The sequence below is a fragment of the Poecile atricapillus genome, chromosome 32 (genome assembly GCF_030490865.1).
Source record: "Poecile atricapillus isolate bPoeAtr1 chromosome 32, bPoeAtr1.hap1, whole genome shotgun sequence".
NCBI lineage: Eukaryota > Metazoa > Chordata > Aves > Passeriformes > Paridae > Poecile > Poecile atricapillus.
In genome coordinates, this window is record NC_081280.1 from 1,381,647 (window position 1) to 1,403,966 (window position 22,320).

The 22,320-nt window shown below is 48.2% G+C and overlaps 2 protein-coding genes across 2 annotated transcripts in view; one reads left to right on the forward strand and one right to left on the reverse strand.

Moving 5' to 3' along the window:
* LOC131590198 (olfactory receptor 14C36-like) overlaps positions 1-22,320 on the reverse strand; it is a 595,201-nt gene that overhangs the window by 118,926 nt on the left and 453,955 nt on the right. The window lies entirely within an intron of this gene.
* The window catches only part of LOC131590143 (heat shock factor protein 5-like), a 52,350-nt gene continuing 32,781 nt past the window's right edge, over positions 2,752-22,320 (forward strand). Inside the window, exon 1 of the mRNA XM_058860044.1 lies at positions 2,752-2,888. Within this exon, the coding sequence (XP_058716027.1) occupies positions 2,752-2,888 (137 nt within the window). The remainder of the gene's footprint in view (positions 2,889-22,320) is intronic.

The window sequence follows — 22,320 nt, forward strand, 5'->3', positions numbered from 1 at the left end:
GTCTGGAAAATGCCCAGAACAACCTCCACATCTGCAGGAAGGACAGGAAGAGCAGAGAATACTTTGGCATTCACAGTCCCACTTCCTAGTACACTTAACACTGTTTTCTACGTGATTCTCACTTGAGATCTACTCATGACAGAGGACTCAGGGAAAACACTTGAAAGGCTCAGTTGCCAGGACCTATTGGAAAAGGAAGGGTAGAAACTCTTTCCCTACCTGATGGCTCGCAGGCTGGGCTGTGCTGCTGAGAAGATGAGCAGCTGTTGCTGTGTCCAAGGGCCCTGCAAGCAGCTTCAGGGTGGATTGGAGTGAGGTGAACCATGAGCTCAGGATGGCGTTTCAGGTCCAGGCGAACCAGTGGAACCGTGAGCTTGCGGAGATTAAATCTCTGGATGAGCTCTCTTGATGGTTCCACTGGTGAAGCCCCAACAAGTCCAGAGGTGGCACAGACTTTCTTGGCAGCTGCTGGGGAAGCCTCACTCTCCTGAGCACCTGCACTTCTCTTGGAAGGGCCTGGAGGCAGCTCTGAATCCTCAGGTGAGGCAGCATCGCGCTTCTGGCGCAAGGGAGCTGTGCAGCAGGGAGGGAAGAGGAAAGGAAGCAAAGGGAAGGCTGGGTCAATACTGGTCCTCAGGTGTGTTTCCCTTGGCAGCAACTGTGCTTTTGTCAGGGAAGACAAAAGCTCAGCTCCTCCCAAAACAGGGTGAGAAAGAAAAATATCACCACATGTCTTGGGGGGTTTGATGCCTATAGAACTTCAGTCAAACTTACAAGCTGCTTCTATAGGTTGAGTTATAAGATATCAATATAACCTGATAGATCTGTATCACTAGATACCAATAGAACCTGAATCATAACTTCATTTATTCTATTTATCTATTTAACCTGATATAGACGTCTTTCTATGCATTGTAGTGCCTAGTATATGGTTAACTGCTTGCTCAGTGCTGGAGAGATGGGGAAAAAAAATTAAAATCTCACCAGGTGGTCAGTTTCAGAGATAGGCAAGTATAGTACTAATGAAAAATTAGCAAACTTCAAGCCAATTAGCCACAAGATAAAGAAATTAGACCGGTTAGGACCAGACAGACCAAGGAACACCATAGCTGCAAAGAAGATGCAAAGAAGACTTTGGAAGCCTTCGTCAAAGACCCCCAACGACCCCCAAATTGGGGAGGCGCAAGCACAGTGAAAAAGAACTATCTATAGCCAAGAGATTATACTATGTAAATTAATTCCAGAGTGTATAATATACTGTGTCTATTAGTTCCCTATGTTATAATGACATAGTAACACCAAGCAATTATTACTAAATATAGCACAGCAATTGACAAAGGTGGATGAATTAGGAGGAGAAATGCTCCTCACCTCCAGCACTGAAATAAACAACTCTACACACACGGCTCTATGGGATTTTATTCCCTTTGCAACAACCAGCTCCCTGTCTACTGAGCTCTCCCCTATCCGTTCAACCCTTGGCAGGAGGCAGCTGCCAGAAACCCAAATAGAGCCCGGCACAGCTCCCGGGCCCTGCCGGCACAGCAGCCTTGCCCAAGCACAGCCCCTGTGCAGCGCCCACGGACAAAGCCCACGCCTCCCTCCGCGCCCGCAGCTCCCACCCCGTCTCACCGGCTCTGGGCGGCTGCCCGGTGGGGAGGGCGGGCAGCGACCGCTCCGTGGGGAGCCGCTGGAGGCGGCTGCGCTCGTCCCACCCCGCCGCCAGCCACTCCCTGCTGGCTGAGGATTGGCTCTTGATGGGGAGCAGGAGCTCGGGGCGGTCGCGGTGAAATCTGCTGTTTCTATAGTGCAGCCAGCCCCCAGCATCGCCCGGCACAGCCGCCACAGCCCGGGCCGGCACTTGGTGGAAGCCGCAGCGGCCGAAGTGGCACAGGAAGCTGCAGAACTTCAGAGCTGCGTGGCTCTGAAAGTGTGTGGGGCTGGCCCCTGGTCGCCGCCCAGGCTGAGCAGCTCCCGCTCGAAGAGGGAGCGGTCGATGAGCAGCCCCTGGGTCTCGACCAATACGCCCAAGCCCTCGGCTCACCCGCACTCCCGGAGAGCGCCCCGAGCGTCCCAGGGCCGCCCAACGAGCAGCGCCAGCCACGGTGCAGGGCCGGGCCGGCTGCCGGCCGAGCGTGCCAGCGTGTGGCGAGCGCAGGCACGGCTGGACTGTCCCGCAGCCCCCGGCAGCCCGGCACAGACAAAGCCCACGCCTCCCTCCCTGCCCGCAGCTCCCACCCCGTCTCACCGGCTCTGGGCGGCTGCCCGGTGGGGAAGGCAGGCAGCGACCGGTCCGTGGAGGGCCGCTGGAGGCGGCTGGGCTGGCGGCTACGCCCCGCGGCCAGTCTCTGCCTGTTGGCCCTGGTCCGGCGCTTGATGTGGAGCAGGAGCTCGGGGCGATCGCGGCGGAAGTTTGGGTTCATAAAGTGAAGCAGAGCCCCAGCATCGCCCGGCACAGCTGAGCCAAGCCATGACGGCACCTTTTGGAAGCCGTACAAGTTGAGCTGGCGCACGAAACTGCCAAAGTGCGTGGCTTTGAAGCAGTCCGGGGCCTCCCCCGCCCCCTGGCCGCCCCCTCCGTGGGCGCCGCCCGGGCTGAGCAGCTCCCGCTCGAAGAGGAAGCGGTCGATGAGCAAGCCCTGGGCCTGGCTGTCCCAGCGCACGGAGCGGACGCGGGGGCTGTTCACCAGGCCCCACAGCTTGGCGGGGAAGCCGCTGGCATTGATTCCGGCGGGCAGCGGCAGCTCCTCCATGGCCCCGATCTGTCTCCGACTGTCGCCGCAACGGCCGCGGCGCAACGGCCTGAGGGGGGCGCTGCGTTCGGCCCCGCGCGCGCCCGGCGCGGCCCCGGCGCGGGCCGGACTCGGCGAGGACGAGCGGGGCCTGAGGTGAGATAAGGCCAGGGAAGAGGAGGTGAAAAATGCATGGGGGAAATGATAAATGACATAGGAATTCCACTAATTGACAAAGATTGTTACTGCAATAAATGGAATTGATTTTTGCTAACTAAATTGGAACTGTTATTCAAGTTATTTTTAGAAACAATTGTCAGGAAAATTCATCCAGAAACGCCAGAGGTTTATGTCCAAAAAGGAGACAGAGGAGTACTTTTTTCTTTATTCAAATAAAGAGAGAGGCCATGGGGCATTCCCCTGGGGTCTCTCCAATTTTCGGAGGACGCAGCCTCCTTTTTATCCTAATTCCCAGCCGCTTGTCCCTTCTCTCTTTCCCCACAGGCTGAGGTACTTGACAGGTACAGACTGCCCGGAGCACCTGATCGCTGCGATACCTTCCCCCCCACCCACAATGCATAATCCCTTCTGAATTCTTTACTTTTATGGAATTCATAGTGTTCTTTCAGTGCCTCTTTGATCTTTTAGTGGAATCCATCCCATTGTTTCTGTTGTCTCTCACTGAGAGCTGCTTCTTATCTGTCTCATTAGGGACTTTTGGATTAGCTTCTTTTTCCCTTTGAACTGAAGATTGACGAGAGGGAGGCAGTTTTCTCTTGTTCGGTCTCAGTTGTTTATTTTTTTCTTATCAGCATTTCAAGGTACAAGGAGCTATGTGCACTATGATAGAAAAGCGTAAAATGGCTAACAAAGATCCTCTTTTAAATGGGTAAAAGGTAAAGGTCTTTTTAAAGACATGCTCATGAATTTCATGTCATATGAAATTCAGTGTTTCTTTGAATCCTAGAACTAAGTATTAGAAACAAGGGCACACACTCTGTATCTCAGACTCCAACAAGTCCTAAGTTTGTTCCATAACCACCAATTCACTTTGTCTGCTTCCATTCTACTACTGCTTGCAGTGTTCCATACTTCTGGATCTGTTTCATTTTCAGGGCCTTCCCACTTAATGCACCAAGGGGTATCTGCCATAGATTGGAATTTCTGAAGCACGCTCACTGACCATGCACTGTCCCAAGCTTCAGCCCAATCTTTTCTGTCCTGTCTTTCATACTTCCATTTTGACACTGGAATCTTTTCTTTAATAACCTTTGCTATCTTTTCATAACACTATCCATAATTCCCTAATCTCCCATACCAGCCTAGTTTTGGTTCATCCTTTCCTCCATTTTCATGACAATCCCATCGAGATGAATACTTTGGCTTCACAGCATTTTCAAACACTGTCTTCTTTTGGTACTCGTAATCTATTCGCAATACACAGCTCACATTTTCACTTTTATTCTTTTGTATTTCAGGTAATTTTGATGTTATAATTCCCCAACTTATTGGGTCTCCTGCTGCCTTTGGTATTGGCAGACAGGCAGTTATTTTGCTGGTGTTTTGCATGTTGGCAAAATCTTTAATTAATCCAATCACCACATTTTCTGCCTGGATAGTATTAGAGACTTTTCTCACTTGTGTTTCTGGCTGCACCCCCACATCCCTCTTCATTCTAAAATGAAGAGTTGTCAGCTGATCCTTTTGCATTTCACATCTCAAGGTAACATTGATTCCAACTGATGGCACTAAAGGCCATAAAATAATCACCATTATAGTCACTAGCAACCTAGACATTTGAAACAATCAAACCCGCTTTATCTGCAGCTCTGTTGGCCCTACAGTTTGTGCAGTGCACAGTGCAGGGGAAACCTTCTTCACTCTGGTGTAATGTATGCAGGGATCCAGTCGAGATCCTTTGACTGCTGTCAAGGTAGTTAACAGTACCTGATAGGGTCCATTCCACCTTTCTTTTAATGCTTCTTCCTTCCACCTTTTACCGTACACTTCATCTCCCGGGGGGATGTCATGAACTGGATTCTCAAGAGTCAGCGGCCTATTCCACACAAGGGTGCTCCAAAGTCGAGCTCGAGCTTTTCCAAGAGACAGAACATAATTCTACACCTCTTGCTTCCCTGTAACATGTACATTTGGATTAGGTTCAGGGGATTCCTATGGTTTCCCATACAATATCTCATAAGGACTGACTGACATCCCGCTTCTAGACTTTATCCGAATCCTCAGCAGTGCTATTGGTAAAGCTTGTGGACACTGCAATTTAGCTTCTTTACATATTTTGCTGATTTGCCACTTCAAGGTCTGATTCATCCTCTCTACCTGTCCACTGGATTGGGGTCTCCATGGTGTATGGAGATCCCAAGCTATTCCCAGCAACCTACTCACCTCTCCCACTACTGTGGCTATGAAATGTGGGCCCTTATCTGATGATATTCCTAGAGGCACCCCAAATCTTGGAATGATTTCTTGCAGTAACCACTTGACTGTCTCCTTTGCTTGATTTGTGCGACAGGGAAGAGCTTCTGGCCATCCTGAAAATGTGTTAACCCTTACCAATAGATCTTTGTATCCTCTAGTTCTTGGTAATTCTACAAAATCTTCTTGCCAATAATCTGGTTCTACTCTTACCCAAATTCTTCCTAATTGTGCCTGTTGTCTAGCCACTGGATTGTTCTTCAAGCAAGTTTCACATTTTGACATTGCCGATTTTGCCATTGTTAACATCTGTACTGAAATTAAATTTAGTTTGAACAATTTCACCAATGCCTCTGCACCCTAATGACATTCGTTATGTTTAATTTGTAGAACTTCTCTCATTATCAAGGTAGTCACCTACCACCCTTCTGAATTCTTCTGTGCATTCAGTGAGCGTCCCAATTTCTCATCCTCTATTGAATATTTTGGTTCTGGAGGTAAATTGAATTGAGATACATTAGTTTTTAAAGGTATCAATGCCATTGCAGTTTGCATTTCTCGAGCAGCTTGTCGGGCTGTCCAGTCTGCTTTCTGATTTTCCTCATGAATTTTGGAGCTTCCTGACTGGTGAGCTTTGCAGTGCATGATTGCTACTTGCTCAGGCTTTTGTACTGCTTTTATTAATTGCAGGACTGCATCTTGATGTTTAATGTGTGTGCCTTGAGAAGACAGCAGTCCTCTTTCTTTCCACAGTGCCCCATGTACATGCACCACTCCAAAAGCATATTTTGAATCAGTCCAGATATTTACTTTCTTCCCTTCACTCAGCTCTAATGCCCTGGTTAAAGCAGCCAGTTCTGCTCGTTGGGCAGATGTGTTTGCTGGCAAGGCTTTGCCTCCACCACTGCACCTGTTGTTGTTACTGCATATCCAGGGTATCTGGTCCTGTTCTCCACAAAACTGCTTCCATCTGTCAACAGCTCCCAGTCTGCCTGTTCCAGTGGGACATCTTTCAGCTCTAGCTGAACAGGTGTGTTCTATCACTTCCACACAATCGTGTTCCAATGGGCCTTCTTCAGTTGTGGTACCTAGGAACAAAGCTGGATTCAAGAGGTCAGTTGTCTTTAGTGTGACATCATCCTGCTCAATCAGGATTACCTGGAATTTCATCATCTTGCTTGGAGATAGCCAATGGCCCCCCTTTTGTTCTAAAACAGTGCTCACCATGTGTGGCACATACACATCTATGTGTCTACCCATCGTGAGTTTCCTAGTTTCTTGTGTCAGCATCACGGTGGCTGCAACTGCCCACAGGCATGAAGGCCATCCAGCACTCACGTGGTCAAGTTGTTTGGAGAAGTAGCTTACCAGCCTTTTCCAGCTTCCCAAACCTTGGGTCAGCACTCCCAGTGCTGGCTGTGATCTTTCATGCACAAACAGCTGAAAATCTTTGGATTGGTCAGGCAGTCCTAATGCTGGAGCTGTTGTCAATGCCTCCTTCAGTTTGAGGAAGGTCTCCTTCTGTGGTTTGCCCCAGGTAAATGGCTGTGTCTTGTGGGCTTCATTCAGGGGTTTTGCAATTAGTCCATAGTCCATGATCCACAGGTGGCACCATCTGGCCATCCTGAGGAAGACTCGCAGCTCATGCAGGTTCTGGGGTTCTGGAATAGCACAAATAGCTTGAATATGATCAGTACCCAGCTTACGTTGCCCTTGTGAGATTTCACATCTCAGGTAAATCACAGTTTGTGGGGCAATTTGTGCCTTCTCTTCAGACACCTTATATCCTCTCATTCCCAGCTGATTTAAAATTTCAATTGTTACCTTTATGCAGGTTGTCTTTTCCTCTGTAGCTATCAGTATATCATCAACATACTGTAACAGCAGGTATTGCCCCCTCGGAACTTGCCTGTTCTCGGTCCAAATCTCCAGCTCTTAAACCAGCTGGCTTCCAAATAGGGTTGGACTGTTCTTGTATCCTTGTGGGAGTTGTGTCCAGGTGAGCTGAGTTTTCCTTCCATTGTCTGGATTTTCCCATTCAAAGGCAAACAGTTTCCTACTTTCTTTGTCAAGGGGTATGCAGAAAAAGGCATCTTTTAAATCAATCACAGTAAACCATTTCTATTTCTCTTTCATGGATGTTAACAATGTGTAAGGATTAGCTACCACTGAGGAAATATCTTTAGTTATTCCACTGATCACTCTCAAATCCTGTACTAGTCTGTACTCACAATTTGGTTTCTTTACTGAAAATACTATTTCCAGTGTATTAAATTCTGATTCACATTCTTCTAGAATTTGGTAATTCAAAAATTTATCAATAATCTTCACTATTCTTTGCCGTGCTTCTGTCTTTATGGGATACTCTTTAACCTGCACAGCTTTTGCTCCTTCTTTTAATTCTACATGTACTGGTTGTGCCAATTTTGATTTTCTTGGTATGTCTGTTTCCCATACAGAGGGAATTACTGCATCCTCTACTTCCCAAGGGATAGCAGGGACAAGTTTTTCTTCTATCATTAAAATTTGTCCGGTCTTTGATTCAGGTATTTTCATTAAAATTTCCCTGTTCTCAAAAGTTATGACTGCATCAAGTTTTGCAAATAAATCTCGTCCTACAAAGTGGAATTGGACACTCAGGCATATATAAAAATTCATGTATTAAAGCTTTGTTTCCAAAAAACAAATCCAGGGGTTGCAGGAATGTCCAATTCTCCTCCTTCCTTGTGGCTCTAACTATTGTTACTGTTTTGTCTCCAATTTGCTCTTTCAGATCATTTAGCACAGAATATGTAGCCCCTGTATCCACCAGAAATTTTACTTCTTTATCTCCCAATTGTAGAGTTACTAAAGGTTCTTTTGTTGGTTTTTGTTCTGATTCTAGTCAGCTGCTGTAATCCCCCAGCACCATTAATTTCAAAGTGTCTTGATTCTGGTTGAACTGATTGCCCTGGTTAAACCGATTCGGGCATTCATTTTTCCAGTGCCCCTCTTGTCTACAATAAGCACATTGATTTAACCCTAATCTTGGCAAAACCCATCTCCCTTGTCCTCTGCCAAGTCTGCCCCTCCCCAGTCCACGACCAACTCTGTCGCATCCTCTGAAACCTGGATTCTCTCTTCCTTGGATCACTGCCAAAAGATTTTGCTGCTGTTTTTTACTAGCTTCTTTTTCCCTCTTATTGCATACTTTCCAAGCCACTTCAAGTAATTTATTCAAATTCTTTACGTTCTCTCCTTCTAACTTCTGCAATTTTCTCCTAATATTTTAAGACTGCCCAAGAGAAATGAACGCAAGCTCAACTTTCGCTTGTTCTGTTTCTAGTTGAAGATCTGTGTACTATCTCACTGCCTCCTTAAGCCTTTCCAAAAATGCAGCAGGGGATTCTTTCTTTTCCTCTCTTACCTCATACAATTTAGACCAATTCATAGTCTTAGGTATAGCATTCCCAACCCCTATCTGGAGCCACTCTTGATATCTCTTCAGCCTCCACATGTCCCCAAAGGCATTGGGATCCCACCCTGGATCCTTGGTCAGAAAGTTCTCATCTAAAGTCCCTGTCAGCACCCCAGTTCTGAGATCTTCTCTCACCTTCTCCTTGGCTGCTCTAAGCACCATCTCTTTCTCAGTAGAGTCCATTAAATTCTCCAATATTACTTGTATATCTTCTCAATCTGCATTCTAAGTTTTCATAATCATTTTTACCACCCCTGCTACTTTATCAGGATTTTCTCTATAAGTTCCAGCTGACTGTTTCCAAATTATCAAGTCTGCAGGGGAAAAAGGAACTTTGACAAACACCAGCCCCTCTACTCCTACTCCTTGTCTCAAGGGGGCAATCACAGTCCGCCTTTGTCTGCCCAAATCTTTTCCCGTTCTACCCAGAACTGGAGCAAGCTTTGACCGAGTCCGATGGGACACCGGTGTCACTGATTTATTATCATCACCCTCGCTACTGCTATCCTCCTCCCCAGCATTTTTCACATTTCCTTGTATCACAGTTAGATCTTGATCATCTCCCAGAGAAGAAGGATCAGGTGAAGGCAGAAGCAGAAGAATAAAGAGGGAAAGATGAAGTAGGATTAGGCGAGATAGGGTTAGGTGAAATAGGATTAGGTGAAGTGGGGGCAGACGAAACAGAATCAGGTTCTTTTGGTTCTGCTGAAACCACTTGTAAATCAACATCCATCTCTTTCCCCTGACGCAAACTTTCTTTTAATGCCAGGTGCTCTAAACAACTTTTCCTTTTACACAAACCTCACATTTATCACTCACACATGCTTTAACTGCCATCAATCCATACTCAGCCTGCCATTCTGGTTTGTCTCTCAAATAGAAAAACAAATCAACGTACAGAACTTCATCCCATTTTCCCTCTCACGTACAGAACAACATCAACTGTAAAATGGTGTTATACCACAAAGATCCATTTCTCGGCCACTTTCCCCCACTGTCCAGATCATATCCTGGTCACCATGTATTACAATAATCAATCAACTTTACATAAATCTTGCCCAAAGTTTCCCTGTTTCCAATGTGCCAATAAGCACCCCAAAGGAGAAGTACGTGCTATAGGGGCATTGCCACCTCAAATCCCTTTAAGCTTCTCCATGTTACAGTCACAATACACCACACACCACTGATGCTGAACCTGCAACGCTTTCGCTTCTGTTGTCTGACAGATGGCGCCTGGGCAATACTAGGAATTCCTCCAGCCCAACCGTGCGGAGATTTTGCTGAGTCTTATTGGCAGGCACCAGACCAGACTGAAAAGCACCTTACCTCTCTCAGAGGGACGTTGTGAGCAGAGGAGACGGTCACGGCCGGATGGGCTCCCCGAGAATCCCTCGGTGCCGGCTGGAGCGTGATCGGGTCATGAACTCGCTCAGCAGCACTCACAGGGTCCCATCTGGGTCACCAAAATGTCAGTGTTCAGGAACACACATAATCACAGATTGATTATATACAGGTGCTTTATTGAAGTGTGTGGGAACTAGGGGTATCAGCAACACAAATCTAGCTCCATTGTCTTTGTCCAAAGTGCACATATTTCTACAATTTCAGCTGTAGCAGTAATCACTATAACAACCTTATCAATATTGCTTCATTAATATTGCATCATTAACTTTATCAACATTGCTTCATGAGAGTTAGCTCATCCTTGTAAGAACATGTACAAATCTTATCTCTGGGTGGGTATCTTGGAGACCCCAAGCACCAGTTCCTCTTACCATAAACATTTCAGCTTGCTAGACCATCCCTAATACCAAACATTCTTGTGGCCTAATTCTACATGATTTTCAGAAACATTATTCAGAAACTTTAACCCCATAGTAACAGAAGGACCAAGGATCCACTGTGACACTGCAGGGCCCAAAGAACCAAGGATCCACTGTGACTCCACGGAGTGTCATGGAACCGTGGAGACCATTGTGACACTCCAGGGCCTCATGGAACCATTCTGACACCAAGCTGGGTGGGAGTGTGGATGTGCTGGAGGGCAGGAGGGCTCTGCAGAGGGACCTGGAGAGGCTGGATCCAGGGCCCAAACCCAACAAGGTGAGGTTGAACAAGACCAAGTGCCAGCTCCTGCACTTTGGCCACAACAAGGCCTGCAGTGCTCCAGGCTGGGGACAGAGTGGCTGGACAGCGGCCAAGCAGAAAGGGAGCTGGGGCACTGATGGACAGCAGGCTGGACATGAGCCAGCAGTGTGCCCAGGTGGCCAAGAAGGCCAATGGCCCCTGGCCTGGATCAGGAGTGGTGTGGCCAGCAGGAGCAGGGCAGGGATTCTTCCCCTGTGCTGGACACTGCTGAGGCCACACCTCGAGTGCTGTGTCCAGTCCTGGGCCCCCAATTGAGGAAGGCCATGGAGGGGCTGGAGCGTGTCCAGAGAAGGGCAACAAGGCTGCTGAGGGGTCTGGAGCACAAGTCCTGTCAGGAGTGGCTGAGTGTGCTGGGTTTTAGCTCTAACTAAAATCACCAGAGTACTTCCTTCTTTCTTACTGTGAGATATGGATTAGGAGAAGGGCAAAACAGGCTTAAAACTTAAAAGGAATAAAGAAACTTTAGGATCAGATCTACAAGAATAAGAAACAAGAATAACACCTCCAGTAACCTTTCCTCCCCCGACACCAAACATTTCCTTTCCCAAGTGACACGGCAGATACAAACCCTGGGATGTGAAAGCAGTGCCAACTATACAATAGTCTTTTCATCAGTCTGTGCTGGGAGAGGAGTTTTCTCTTGTCATGCCATGGAGAGTTCTCCACACTGTCTTTTTACGTGTCACTTGGTTCTTTTCTTTTCCTGGAGAGAGGATTAAAGTCTGCAGGTCTCCTCTGTGTAGTGGAAGGGTTAAATCTGTCCCAAGCCATGGCAGGCAGTGGTGGTGTGGGATTTCAGGTGTGGCTGGTGCCAGCTCTCAGGAGCTGTCTGTGCGGGCCGGGGGGCAGGGGGGGTGTTGGCGAGTGTCATCAGCTGTGGCCTGGCCCAGCCTGGGGGCCGGGGGCTCCCCTGGGAAGGGCTTTGGCCACCCCGCTGGAACGGGACCCGGAGGGCTTCCCGGGAAAGCCAGCACCGCAGCAGAGCCTGGCCTGGCCTGGGGGGGATCCCGCAGTCTCCATCTCCCCCCGGGAGCGGGGCCAGCCACACCAGAGCTCTGCTGCCTTTCAAGGCTGCAAAGAAAGAGACCAGTTCCTGGGCTTGGCTTTTTAAAAGGTGCCATTCACAAAGGTGAAGTTACTTTGCAGTGATGCAGAATGCTGTCAGTTGTCAGAACTGGCCAGCTATTGGCCTGATCTCAAGCACAGAAGGAACTCCCCACAGCCTCTCTCAGAGGAATCACTTCTGTGGCTGTTTCTCACTTCTTTCCCTAAATGCTAAACTACCACACCCTTTGATCATAACATAATTCTCATAACTCACAGGTATCAAGGCCATATTTAAAACCAAGCTAGTTCCCCTACTATAAACCAAAAATTCCACTTCTTTTTTTTTTCCCAGTTTCATTTTTATAACCAGGGGATCTGCTGGGGTGGACTCCCTGGGTCCTCCTCAGTCTTCTTGTGAATGTGTGACTGCAACCACCCCTCCTTTCCCTTCTTTCTTTTGGCCATCTCGCTTCCACTTTGGACACTCATTTTTCCAGTGATCAAATTCTCCACAGTTCGCACATTGGTCTCTACCCAGTTGAGACGGGCCCCGTTTGGGTGGTCCTTGTCCATCCCTTCCTTTCCCTTTTCCTTCCTCCTGTACCACTGCTACTAGCTTCTTCATTTCTTGCTTATATCCCTCTTCTCAATTGCTGAAAACTCTCCATGCCTCTTCCAATAAGGCTTCTAAGTTTCACCCATCTGCCCCCCAAAGCTTTTGGAGTTTACACCTCATGTCCCCTGTGGATTGTTCCAGAATTAGATTAACTAGCTGCTGTATTCCTACTTCAGATCCCAGCTCCAGTGGTGTGTGTCTGTGCATCGCGTCCTTCCAAGGATCTGGAAAGCCAAGGTGATCTGTCTTTTGTTGTCTGTCTGTGCTGTCGTCAAAACTCCCGATGTGGCGTGAGCAAGTACAGTCTCTGATAACAGACTCAGTGCTTCTTTTCCACTCACTTTTAGTCTTAGATGAAATTTTAAGAATACAAAACCTGTGTCTGGGCTAGGTGGATGAATGGGGATACAATTTAACATCATAATCAACCCAGGACATTCCACCCCTTATCCCCATATCATCGACTTACTGCCAAAACTAACATTCTAACTCTGCACACATTTACATACATAAAAACTTCCCCTCCGTTCCACCCAAAAAATACAAGCAATATATCCATCATGCCCCTGTCACGCGCCACACCAAGCTCCTGAATCCAGACCCCCATGCTGGAGAGCTGCAGGATTCCCCACTCTCTCATTTTACTCACTCAAAACACCATCTTTCACTTGCTCATACCTTCAACACTTACACATCTCCTTCTATTTAATGTCTGCATGGTTTAATGTACAGACAATGGCAGTAACCTTTTACCCAATGATCAGATCTCCCTGTGGTACACATCGTGTTGTTCCATCTCTCTGCATTATCCACCATGTATTACAATGCATTACAACCTGGTCCTTGAGCAAAGACAACCCCATGAATGGGTTTGTCTGTACTCGAGGTAGAATTGACCCAAAACGTCTTCCCTAGCAGACCTCTGACATGTACCACTGGGACTTTATCTACTACATGCAAAGACTCAGACTGGGCAGGACCTGCTTGGTTGGTGGAACCTCTGGTGTTGACTAACCAGGTGGCCTTTGCTAGATGTTGCTCCCAGTTTTTAAAAGATCCTCCACCCAGTGCCTTTAAGGTGGTTTTTAACAGTCCATTGTACCTCTCCACTTTCCCAGCTGCTGGTGCATGATAAGGGATATGGTACACCCACTCAATGCCATGTTCCCTAGCCCAGCTGTTTATAAGGCTGTTCTTGAAATGAGTCCCATTGTCTGACTCAATCCTCTCAGGGGTGCCATGCCTCCAAAGGACCTGCTTTTCAAGTCCCAGGATGGTGTTCCGGGCAGTGGCATGAGGCACAGGGTGGGTTTCCAACCATCCAGTGGTGGCTTCTACCATGGTGAGCACGTAGCGCTTGCCTTGGCGGGTTTGGGGCAGTGTGATGTAGTCAATCTGCCAGGCCTCCCCAAACTTGTATCTGCACCACCGCCCACCGTACCAGAGGGGCTTCAACCGCTTGGCCTGCTTGATCGTGGCACACGTCTCACAGTCATGGATAACCTGAGAAATGCTGTCCATGGTTAAATCCACCCCTCGGTCTCCTGCCCACTTGTAGGTGGCATCTCTACCCTGATGACCTGAGGCGTCATGAGCCCATCAGGCTAGCAACAACTCTCCCTTATGTTCCCAATCCAAATCTATTTTTGACACTTGTATCTTTGCAGCCTGATCTACTTGCTTATTATTTTGGTGTTCCTCATTAGCTCTATTCTTGGGGACATTGGCATCTACGTGGTGGACTTTCACTGGTAGTCTCCCTATCCTGGTAGGGATATCTTTCCACTCTTTAGCAGCCCAAATTGGTTTTCCTCTATGCTGCCAATTAGCCTCTTTCCACCTCTCCAACCATCCCCACAGAGCACTGGCTACCATCCATGAATCCGTGTAGAGGTAGAGCTTTGGCCACCTCTCTCTTTCAGCAATGTCCAGGGCCAGTTGAACAACTTTGAGTTCCTCAAGTTGACTTGATCCACCTTCTCCTTCAGTGGCCTCTGTGACCTGTTGTGTGGGGCTCCATACGGCTGCTTTCCACTTCTGGTTCATCCCTACCATGCGACAGGAACCATCAGTGAAAAGAGCGTATGCGTGTTTCTTCTGCTGGCAGCTGGTTATATGGTGGAGCTTCTTCAGCCCTTGTCACTTCCTCTTGTTCCTCGTCTGTGAGACCAAAATTTTCACCTTCAGGCCAGTTTGTAATTATCTCCAAAATCCCAGGGCAATTCAGTTTACCAATACGGGCGCGCTGCGTGATAAGAGCAATCCACTTGCTCCATGTGGCACTGGTTGCATGATGGGTGGAAGGAACCTTTCCCTTGAACATCCATCCTAGCACCAGTAGTCGGGGTGCCAGGAGGAGTTGTGCTTCAGTGCCAATCACCTCTGAGGCAGCTTGGACTCCTTCATAGGCTGCTAAAATTTCTTTTTCTGTTGGGGTGTAATGGGCTTCAGATCCTCTGTAGCTTCAACTCCAAAATCCTAATGGTCAGCCTCGAGTCTCCCCAGGCACTTTCTGCCAAAGGCTCCAGGACAAGCCATTGTTCCCAGCTGCAGAGTAGAGCACGTTCTTCACATCTGGTCCTGTCCTGACTGGGCCAAGGGCTACTGCATGAGCGAATCTCCTGCTTGATCTGAGCAAAGGCTTGTTGCTGTTCAGGGCCCCAGTGGAAATCATTCTTTTTTCGGGTAACCAGGTAGAGAGAGCTCATGATCTGGCTGTACTCAGGGATGTACATCCTCCAAAAACCTATGGCACCTAGGAAAGCTTGTGTTTCCTTCTTGCTGGTGGGTAGAGACATTGCAGTGATCTTATTGACGACCTCAGTGGGAATCCTCAGCCATCCATCTTGCCACTTTACTCCCAGGAACTGAATCTCTTGAGCAAGTCCCTTAACTTTGTTCTTCTTGATGGCAAAACCAGCTTTCAGGAGAACCTGGATGATTTTCTCTCCTTTCTCAAACACTTCTGCTGCTGTGTTCCCCCACACAATGATGTCATCTATGTACTGTAGATGTTCTGGAGCCTCACCCTTTTCCAGGGCAGCCTGGATCAGTCCATGGCAGATGGTGGGGCTGTGCTTCCACCCCTGGGGCAGTCGGTTCCAGGTGTACTGCACTCCCCTCCACGTGAAGGCAAACTGAGGCCTGCATTCTGCTGCCAGGGGAATGGAGAAAAATGCATTGGCAATGTCAATAGTGGCGTACCACTTCACTGCCTTGGACTCCAGCTCGTACTGGAGCTCCAGCGTGTCCAGCACGACAGCGCTCAGAGGTGGAGTCACTTCATTCAATGCACGATAGTCCACAGTCAATCTCCATTCTCTGTCAGACTTGTGCACAGGCCAGATGGGGCTGTTGAAGGGTGAGTGGGTTTTGCTGACCACCCCTTGGCTCTCCAGCTCACAAATCATCTTGTGGATGGGGATCACAGCATCTCTAGTTGTTCTATACTGTCGGTGGTGCATTGTCGAGGTGGCAATTGGTACTCGCTGTTCTTCCACCTTCAGGAGTCCTACTGCAGATGGGTTCTCTGATAGCCCAGGCAAGGTGTTCAATTGCTTGATGCCCTCTGTCTCTACAGCTGCTGTCCCAAATGCCCACCTAAGTCCCTTTGGGTCCTTAAAATACCCACTTGAGAGGAAGTCTATGCTCAAAATGCATGGGGCCTCTGGGCCAGTGACAATGGGGTGTTTCTTCCACTCATTTCCAGTCAGGCTCACATCAGCTTCCACTAAAGTCCTGTGATCCCCCTGTCACACTGATAGTAAAAGGTTCCAAAATCTTAGAAAATTCGAGGACTTAGGTTTGGAAAGCCCTGGGAAAAGCAGGCCCTGGGAAATGTTAAGCCTTGTGCTTGCTAAAGACCAGGTCAAGCTGCACCTGTGTAGTCAATATATGATAAATGATAGAATTGTTAGATGTGATTAGATATAATTATTGCTAAGAGAACATGGGGAACCATGTTAGGGGGCTAAGGGGGGATCACGAGAAATTCATGCTTGGGTAAAAACAATGCATACAATAGAACAATGTAAGTTTAATAATTAATATGTAAGTTGCATAACGATAGAGTATAAAATATGTTCAACTCGAAAACCAAATTGGGTCAGACTTGGGTATGTGTACCCCTGACAACCAGAGCTCTTTAAATAAAGCACCTTCATATAACCATTCGTGGTTGTGTGTGATCCTGAATGCTAACAACACCAGCAATAGAAACAGATTCTGCCCCCACATGTCTTGATGGGATTAGCGTGCACTGTGCACCAGTGTCAACCAAGGCCTCATATCTTTGTGGTTCTGATGTGCCAGGCCAACGAATCCACACAGTTCAAAAGACACGGTTTTCCCTAGCCTCTACCTGGCTAGAGGCAGGGCCCCTCTAAGCCTGGTTATCCTTCTTTCCTTTGGTTCATGTCTTGGAGGTTCCTTCAAGGGGATCGGACATGTCATCATCATCATTCCTGGCAGTTCGGCTACGGGCAACTGGAACTGTTTCCCTTTTGGTGGAACTTCCTTTGTGACTCTTCTCCTCCTTCACTTCGTGCACCCGTTGTGCCAGAGCTGCAGTAGATTTCCCATCCCATCTCCTCATGTTTTCTCCGCAATCACGCAGGTAGAACCACAGCTCAGCTCGTGGGGTATACCTTCTCTCTCGATCTGGGGAACGTCTGCGTTGAGTGCCAGGACCTCTGATCTGTACTGCTGAGATTTGGAGAAGGTCCTCTTTAATCTCCTCAAAGTTTCTTGTGATTCTCCTCTATCTTATCTTCTAATTTCAGCAGACATGTTTCCATAGCTGCGATTCTTGCATGTGTGGGGCCATGCACGGCATCTGCGTATGCTTGAAGCTTCTTCGCCATATCCAGCACGATCTCCTCCCTTTCATCTCCCTTCATCATTGCTAAAGCAGATGAATATTCTTGAGGCCGAAGTCATACCAATTTTCGCCACATTATGGATGTACGTGGCACCAAGTCTGGTGTTAGTATGGTATGTCATCTGGAAAGACAATCTCCGCCATTGCCATTTCTCTCAGGCGCTGGATCCCTTGTTCGATGGTTTTCCACTGTGTTTGCTGCATGTAGAGATCATCTACACACAGATATCTTTGGGCTACACTTTCAAGGACCCGTGCCCAGAGACTGCGAGGGTCAGCTCCCCTCATCATTCCTTGGTCGATAACCGGATCGTGTGACAGGGACCCCAGATGCCTCGCTTCAGTGCCATCCAGAACTGTAGCCTCACCTGCAGCATCCCACAGATGGACTAACCAACTAATTATAGATTCATCAGGTCGTCGAGTGTAGTCCTTCCTCAGGCCATGAAGATCTTTCAGGGAAAAGGACTCAATATTAGCCTCTGATCTTGTGCCAGTTGCTTTGACTCTCGGTTTTACGTCAGGAGGCGTTGAGGGTCCTTCTCCTGCATCCTCATCATCATCACCCACTGGTTGATCGGTTTTGTTTGTGCACTTTCCACTTCTTGTGCTAGTAGCAACAGCCATTGGTTGAGGCTTGCTGTCTGGTTTAGCTACCAGCTTTGTAACTGGGAGGTTGGCTGCAGCCTGAGTAATTGGGGTAACTGTTGATTTATCTCCCTGTCCCCTTTCGCCTGTTTGCTACCCTACAGTATCCAGCAATGCACGGTACGCATATGCCAGGGCCCAGCTTACTGCAATGATCTTTTTTTCTTTGGAATTAACCTGACACTTCTCTTTCAGGTATTTCCCCATCTCAGCTGGATTCAGAATTTGTTCATGTGGGAAGTCCCAAACTACAGGGTCAGAGAATTCCTTCAGTATTTGGCCCATATCCTCCCATTCTCCACCCCACTCAGGATTTTCTGTGCTTGGTTCAGGGGTCTCATCAGTCCCTCTAGAAATCTCAGCCCTCATTCTAGAGAGGCTGAAGACTGTATAGAGCAAACTTACCAGATTAAATGCCAGGAAGATGGTCTCTTTAACATTCAGGGGAAACTGAACACTTGCCAATAGTGATGTAACCGATTCAGAGGAGAAGAAGGAAAGGAAAGGTTGAAAAGCCTCGTTCCCTGCTCCTCCTCTAACAAACTGGGTGCATAACCATACCTGTGAATCCTTTATATTTGGAACAGACTCCAGCACCTGAATAAACTTCTTAGAAATCATAATCACTAGGCCCAGCCCAACAGCTACTCTAATCCGTGCCCCTCTACTGTAAAAGCTATGTGTTAGGGACAATACCGGGGCTAGTTGTGGATAAGAAAATAAACCAAGGGACCATAAAGGTATTAAAACCTCAAAAAAGCCTAGCGACCAGAAACACATGAAGGCCTGCACCCCAAAAGACATTATTAATTCAAGCAGCATGGCTGGATGGCTAGGGACTGCTTTATCTTATCCCAATACAAAGTAATTGCCACTTCAGTACAATCAGTACAGGGTTTTTCCACTCTCTCGTGCCACGCGCTGGGCACCAATGAATGTATTTGTCCTGGTTTAGGGCAAATTTAGGAGAAAACCTCCAGTGGGGCTTCACCCCACCCGGGAAGCAAACTCACGTGGCCCTTTTCCCCCACCCCCCAACCGGTTCGGGAAGAGATTTCTCTGTGGAAAAAGTGGAAAAAACCTGTTTATTTCACAGGTACAGCACCACTCAGCACAAAAATGAATGATATCAAGTTACAAAACCTCTCGCCATTCAGAAGAGATGACAAACTTCAGAGGGTCTCTTTCCTGTGGGTGTTCTCTCTGTTATCAGTCCCTCTGGCGCTGGAAACTGCCGCTGCCCAGGCTGGGCTCCCGGTAGTCCACGGGTGCAAGCTCCCGGTGCTCCCCCGAGTCCCCAGTCCAGAGCAGATTCGATTCGTTTCAGAAAAAGGGAAAGAAAACAGACCAGGAAGACCTCTCTGCTCCGGCTAGTTGGAAAGCCAAGGTGATCTGTCTCTTGTTGTCTGTCTGTGCTGTAGTCAAAACTCCCGATGTGGGGGGGGAGCAAGTACAGTCTATGATAACAGACTCGGTGCTTCTTTTACACTCACTTTTAGTCTCAGATGGAATTTTAAGAATATAAAACCTGTCTCTGGGTTAGGTGGACGAATGGGGATACAATTTAACATCATAATCAACCCAGGACAGCTCTCATCTCCCTCTCTCTCTGTTCAAGCTCTCATGGGATCACAGCTACTCCACCATCTGCTTGGCTTCATCAATGCATACCTTTGCCCAGATCTACAGCTTGAATACTTCAATCCCCCAATACTCTTTCATGAATTAAAGGAGTTATTTTTCAGAACATTATTATTCATCTCCATGGCCCTACCAAAACACTATTTCAACTTATTAGAGCATCTCCTCATTCTCCTTCCATCTGAGGCTTGATTCCTTCTTTTACTGACCTTGATGTTTCACATTGTCTTTTCGCGTGTCACTTGGTTCTTTTCTTTTCCTGGAGAGAGGATTAAAGTCTGCAGGTCTCCTCTGTGTAGTGGAAGGGTTAAATCTGTCCCAAGCCATGGCAGGCAGTGGTGGTGTGGGATTTCAGGTGTGGCTGGTGCCAGCTCTCAGGAGCTGTCTGTGCGGGCCGGGGGGCAGGGGGGGTGTTGGCGAGTGTCATCAGCTGTGGCCTGGCCCAGCCTGGGGGCCGGGGGCTCCCCTGGGAAGGGCTTTGGCCACCCCGCTGGAACGGGACCCGGAGGGCTTCCCGGGAAAGCCAGCACCGCAGCAGAGCCTGGCCTGGCCTGGGGGGGATCCCGCAGTCTCCATCTCCCCCCGGGAGCAGCTGGGCTCCGGCCCAGCCCCCCCCAGGCCGCACAGGCCACGGGGGAGCGGGGCCAGCCACACCAGAGCTCTGCTGCCTTTCAAGGCTGCAAAGAAAGAGACCAGTTCCTGGCCTTGGGTTTTTAAAAGGTGCCATTCACAAAGGTGAAGTTATTTTGCAGTGGTGCAGAATGCTGTCAGTTGTCAGAACTGGCCAGCTATTGGCTTGATCTCAAGCACAGAAGGAACTCCCCACAGCCTCTCTCAGAGGAATCACTTCTGTGGCTGTTTCCCACTTCTTTCCCTAAATACTAAGCTACCACACCCTTTGATCATAACATAAGTCTCATCATTCATGGGCATCAATGCCTTATTTAAAACCAAGTAACTTGCTCCAGTATCAACCAAAAATTCTACTTCTTTTTTTTTCCCTCTGTTTCATTTTTATAAGCAGGGAGTCTGCTGGGGTGGACTCCTCGAGTCCCCTTCAGTCTCCTTATGGATGTGTGACTGCAACCACCCCTCTTTTCCCTTCTTTCTTTTGGCCATCTTGCTTCCACTTTGGACACTCATTTTTCCAGTGGCCAAATTCTCCACAGTTCGTACATTGGTCTCTACCCAGTCGAGACCGGCCTCGTTTGGGTGGTCCTTGTCCATCCCTTCCTTTCCCTTTTCCTTCCTCCTGTACCACTGCTACTAGCTTCTTCATTTCTTGCTTATATCCCTCTTCTCAATTGCTGAAAACTCTCCATGCCTCTTCCAATAAGGCTTCTAAGTTTCAGCCATCTGCCCCCCAAAGCTTTTGGAGTTTATACTTCATGTCCCCTGTGGATTGTTCCAGAAATAGATTAACTAGCTGCTGAATTCCTACTTCAGAGCCCGGCTCCAGTGGTGTGCGTCTGTGCATCGCGTCCTTCCAAGGATCTGGGAATTCCGAGGGAGATTCCAAGGGACCTTGTTTGTTTGCATATAAGGCTGCCCAGTTCATGGTTTTAGGTCCAGCCCTCTCCACTCCCTTCACTCTCCACTCCTGGGAGCTTTCTGACTTTCTCCTTGCCCTCGACTGATTTGGATCCCATTGTGGGTCCTGTAAAGTATTCTTTTCCATCCATTTGTAAAGTTTTATAATGGTCCTTTACCAGGTCCCCTGCTGGATTTAGAACCAATTGTTTCTCAGTTTTGGTTAATGCATCTAATAACAATTGTGTGTCACTTCAGTCTGGGTTATGTTGTTTGACTATATATCGTAAACATTTGGCAGTGTTTACTGGGTCACTTTGATAATTCTTTGTGACCTTTTCTCACGCCTCTGGGTCAAGATGAGAAAAGGGTTCCTTAACTACCATTGTCCCTTCTGGTCCTATTGCTCCCCACAAGGGTGTCTGTAGTACCTGCTTTCTGCTCCGGGATGCAATCGGGCTACCTGGGGGTGTTGGGGCTGATGCCCCCTTAAAGCTGTCGGGAGGAGGTGGAGGGGAAATGGAGCTTCCAGGTGTGGAGGGGTCAGAGGGGCAAATGGAGCTTCCAAGTGCACCTCTTCCTCCTCCTGCCTCCTAAAGGGAGGGCTGATTAAATTAGTACAGTTCTGTTCTTGCTGGGCTGCTGCTGGATAGGCCTTACTCAGCCTGATGCACCTCTGGCCGAGGCTGCAGCTCCAACAGCACCCTTTGAGCTTCCCTTTGTTGGCCTGATTTTCTTTCTCAAGGGCCAACACCAAAGGACTAGAGGGAGCTTTGATCTCACAGTCCCTCTGCCATTCAGGGTTATTCCAGAGGGAGAAAAACATATCACAGCCCAAAAGCTCATCCCACTTCCCCTGGTGTCTAAGGAAAAGCATGAACTGCAGCAGGGTGTTGTACTCTGCTGTGCTACTGGGGGCCACCTTGCACCGTCATCCAGGCGATCCAATGGCCACCAGTGAGAACAATATTTTATTGAACTCTTTTTGTTCTCAGTGCCCCCAGTGCTTGTGATTTCTTTCCCATGTGCTAAGACACATCCCAGTGGGTTGGCTCTCGGTACCTCTTTGCTCTGTCCTGCCCTCATTATCCTTTCCTTCTTGTCTTATCCCATTTCCACCTAAATTTTTCCTCACAATTTCTCACAGTCTTTTCCCACTCTTCTTTCTGCACAACCCAAGTCTGAGGCA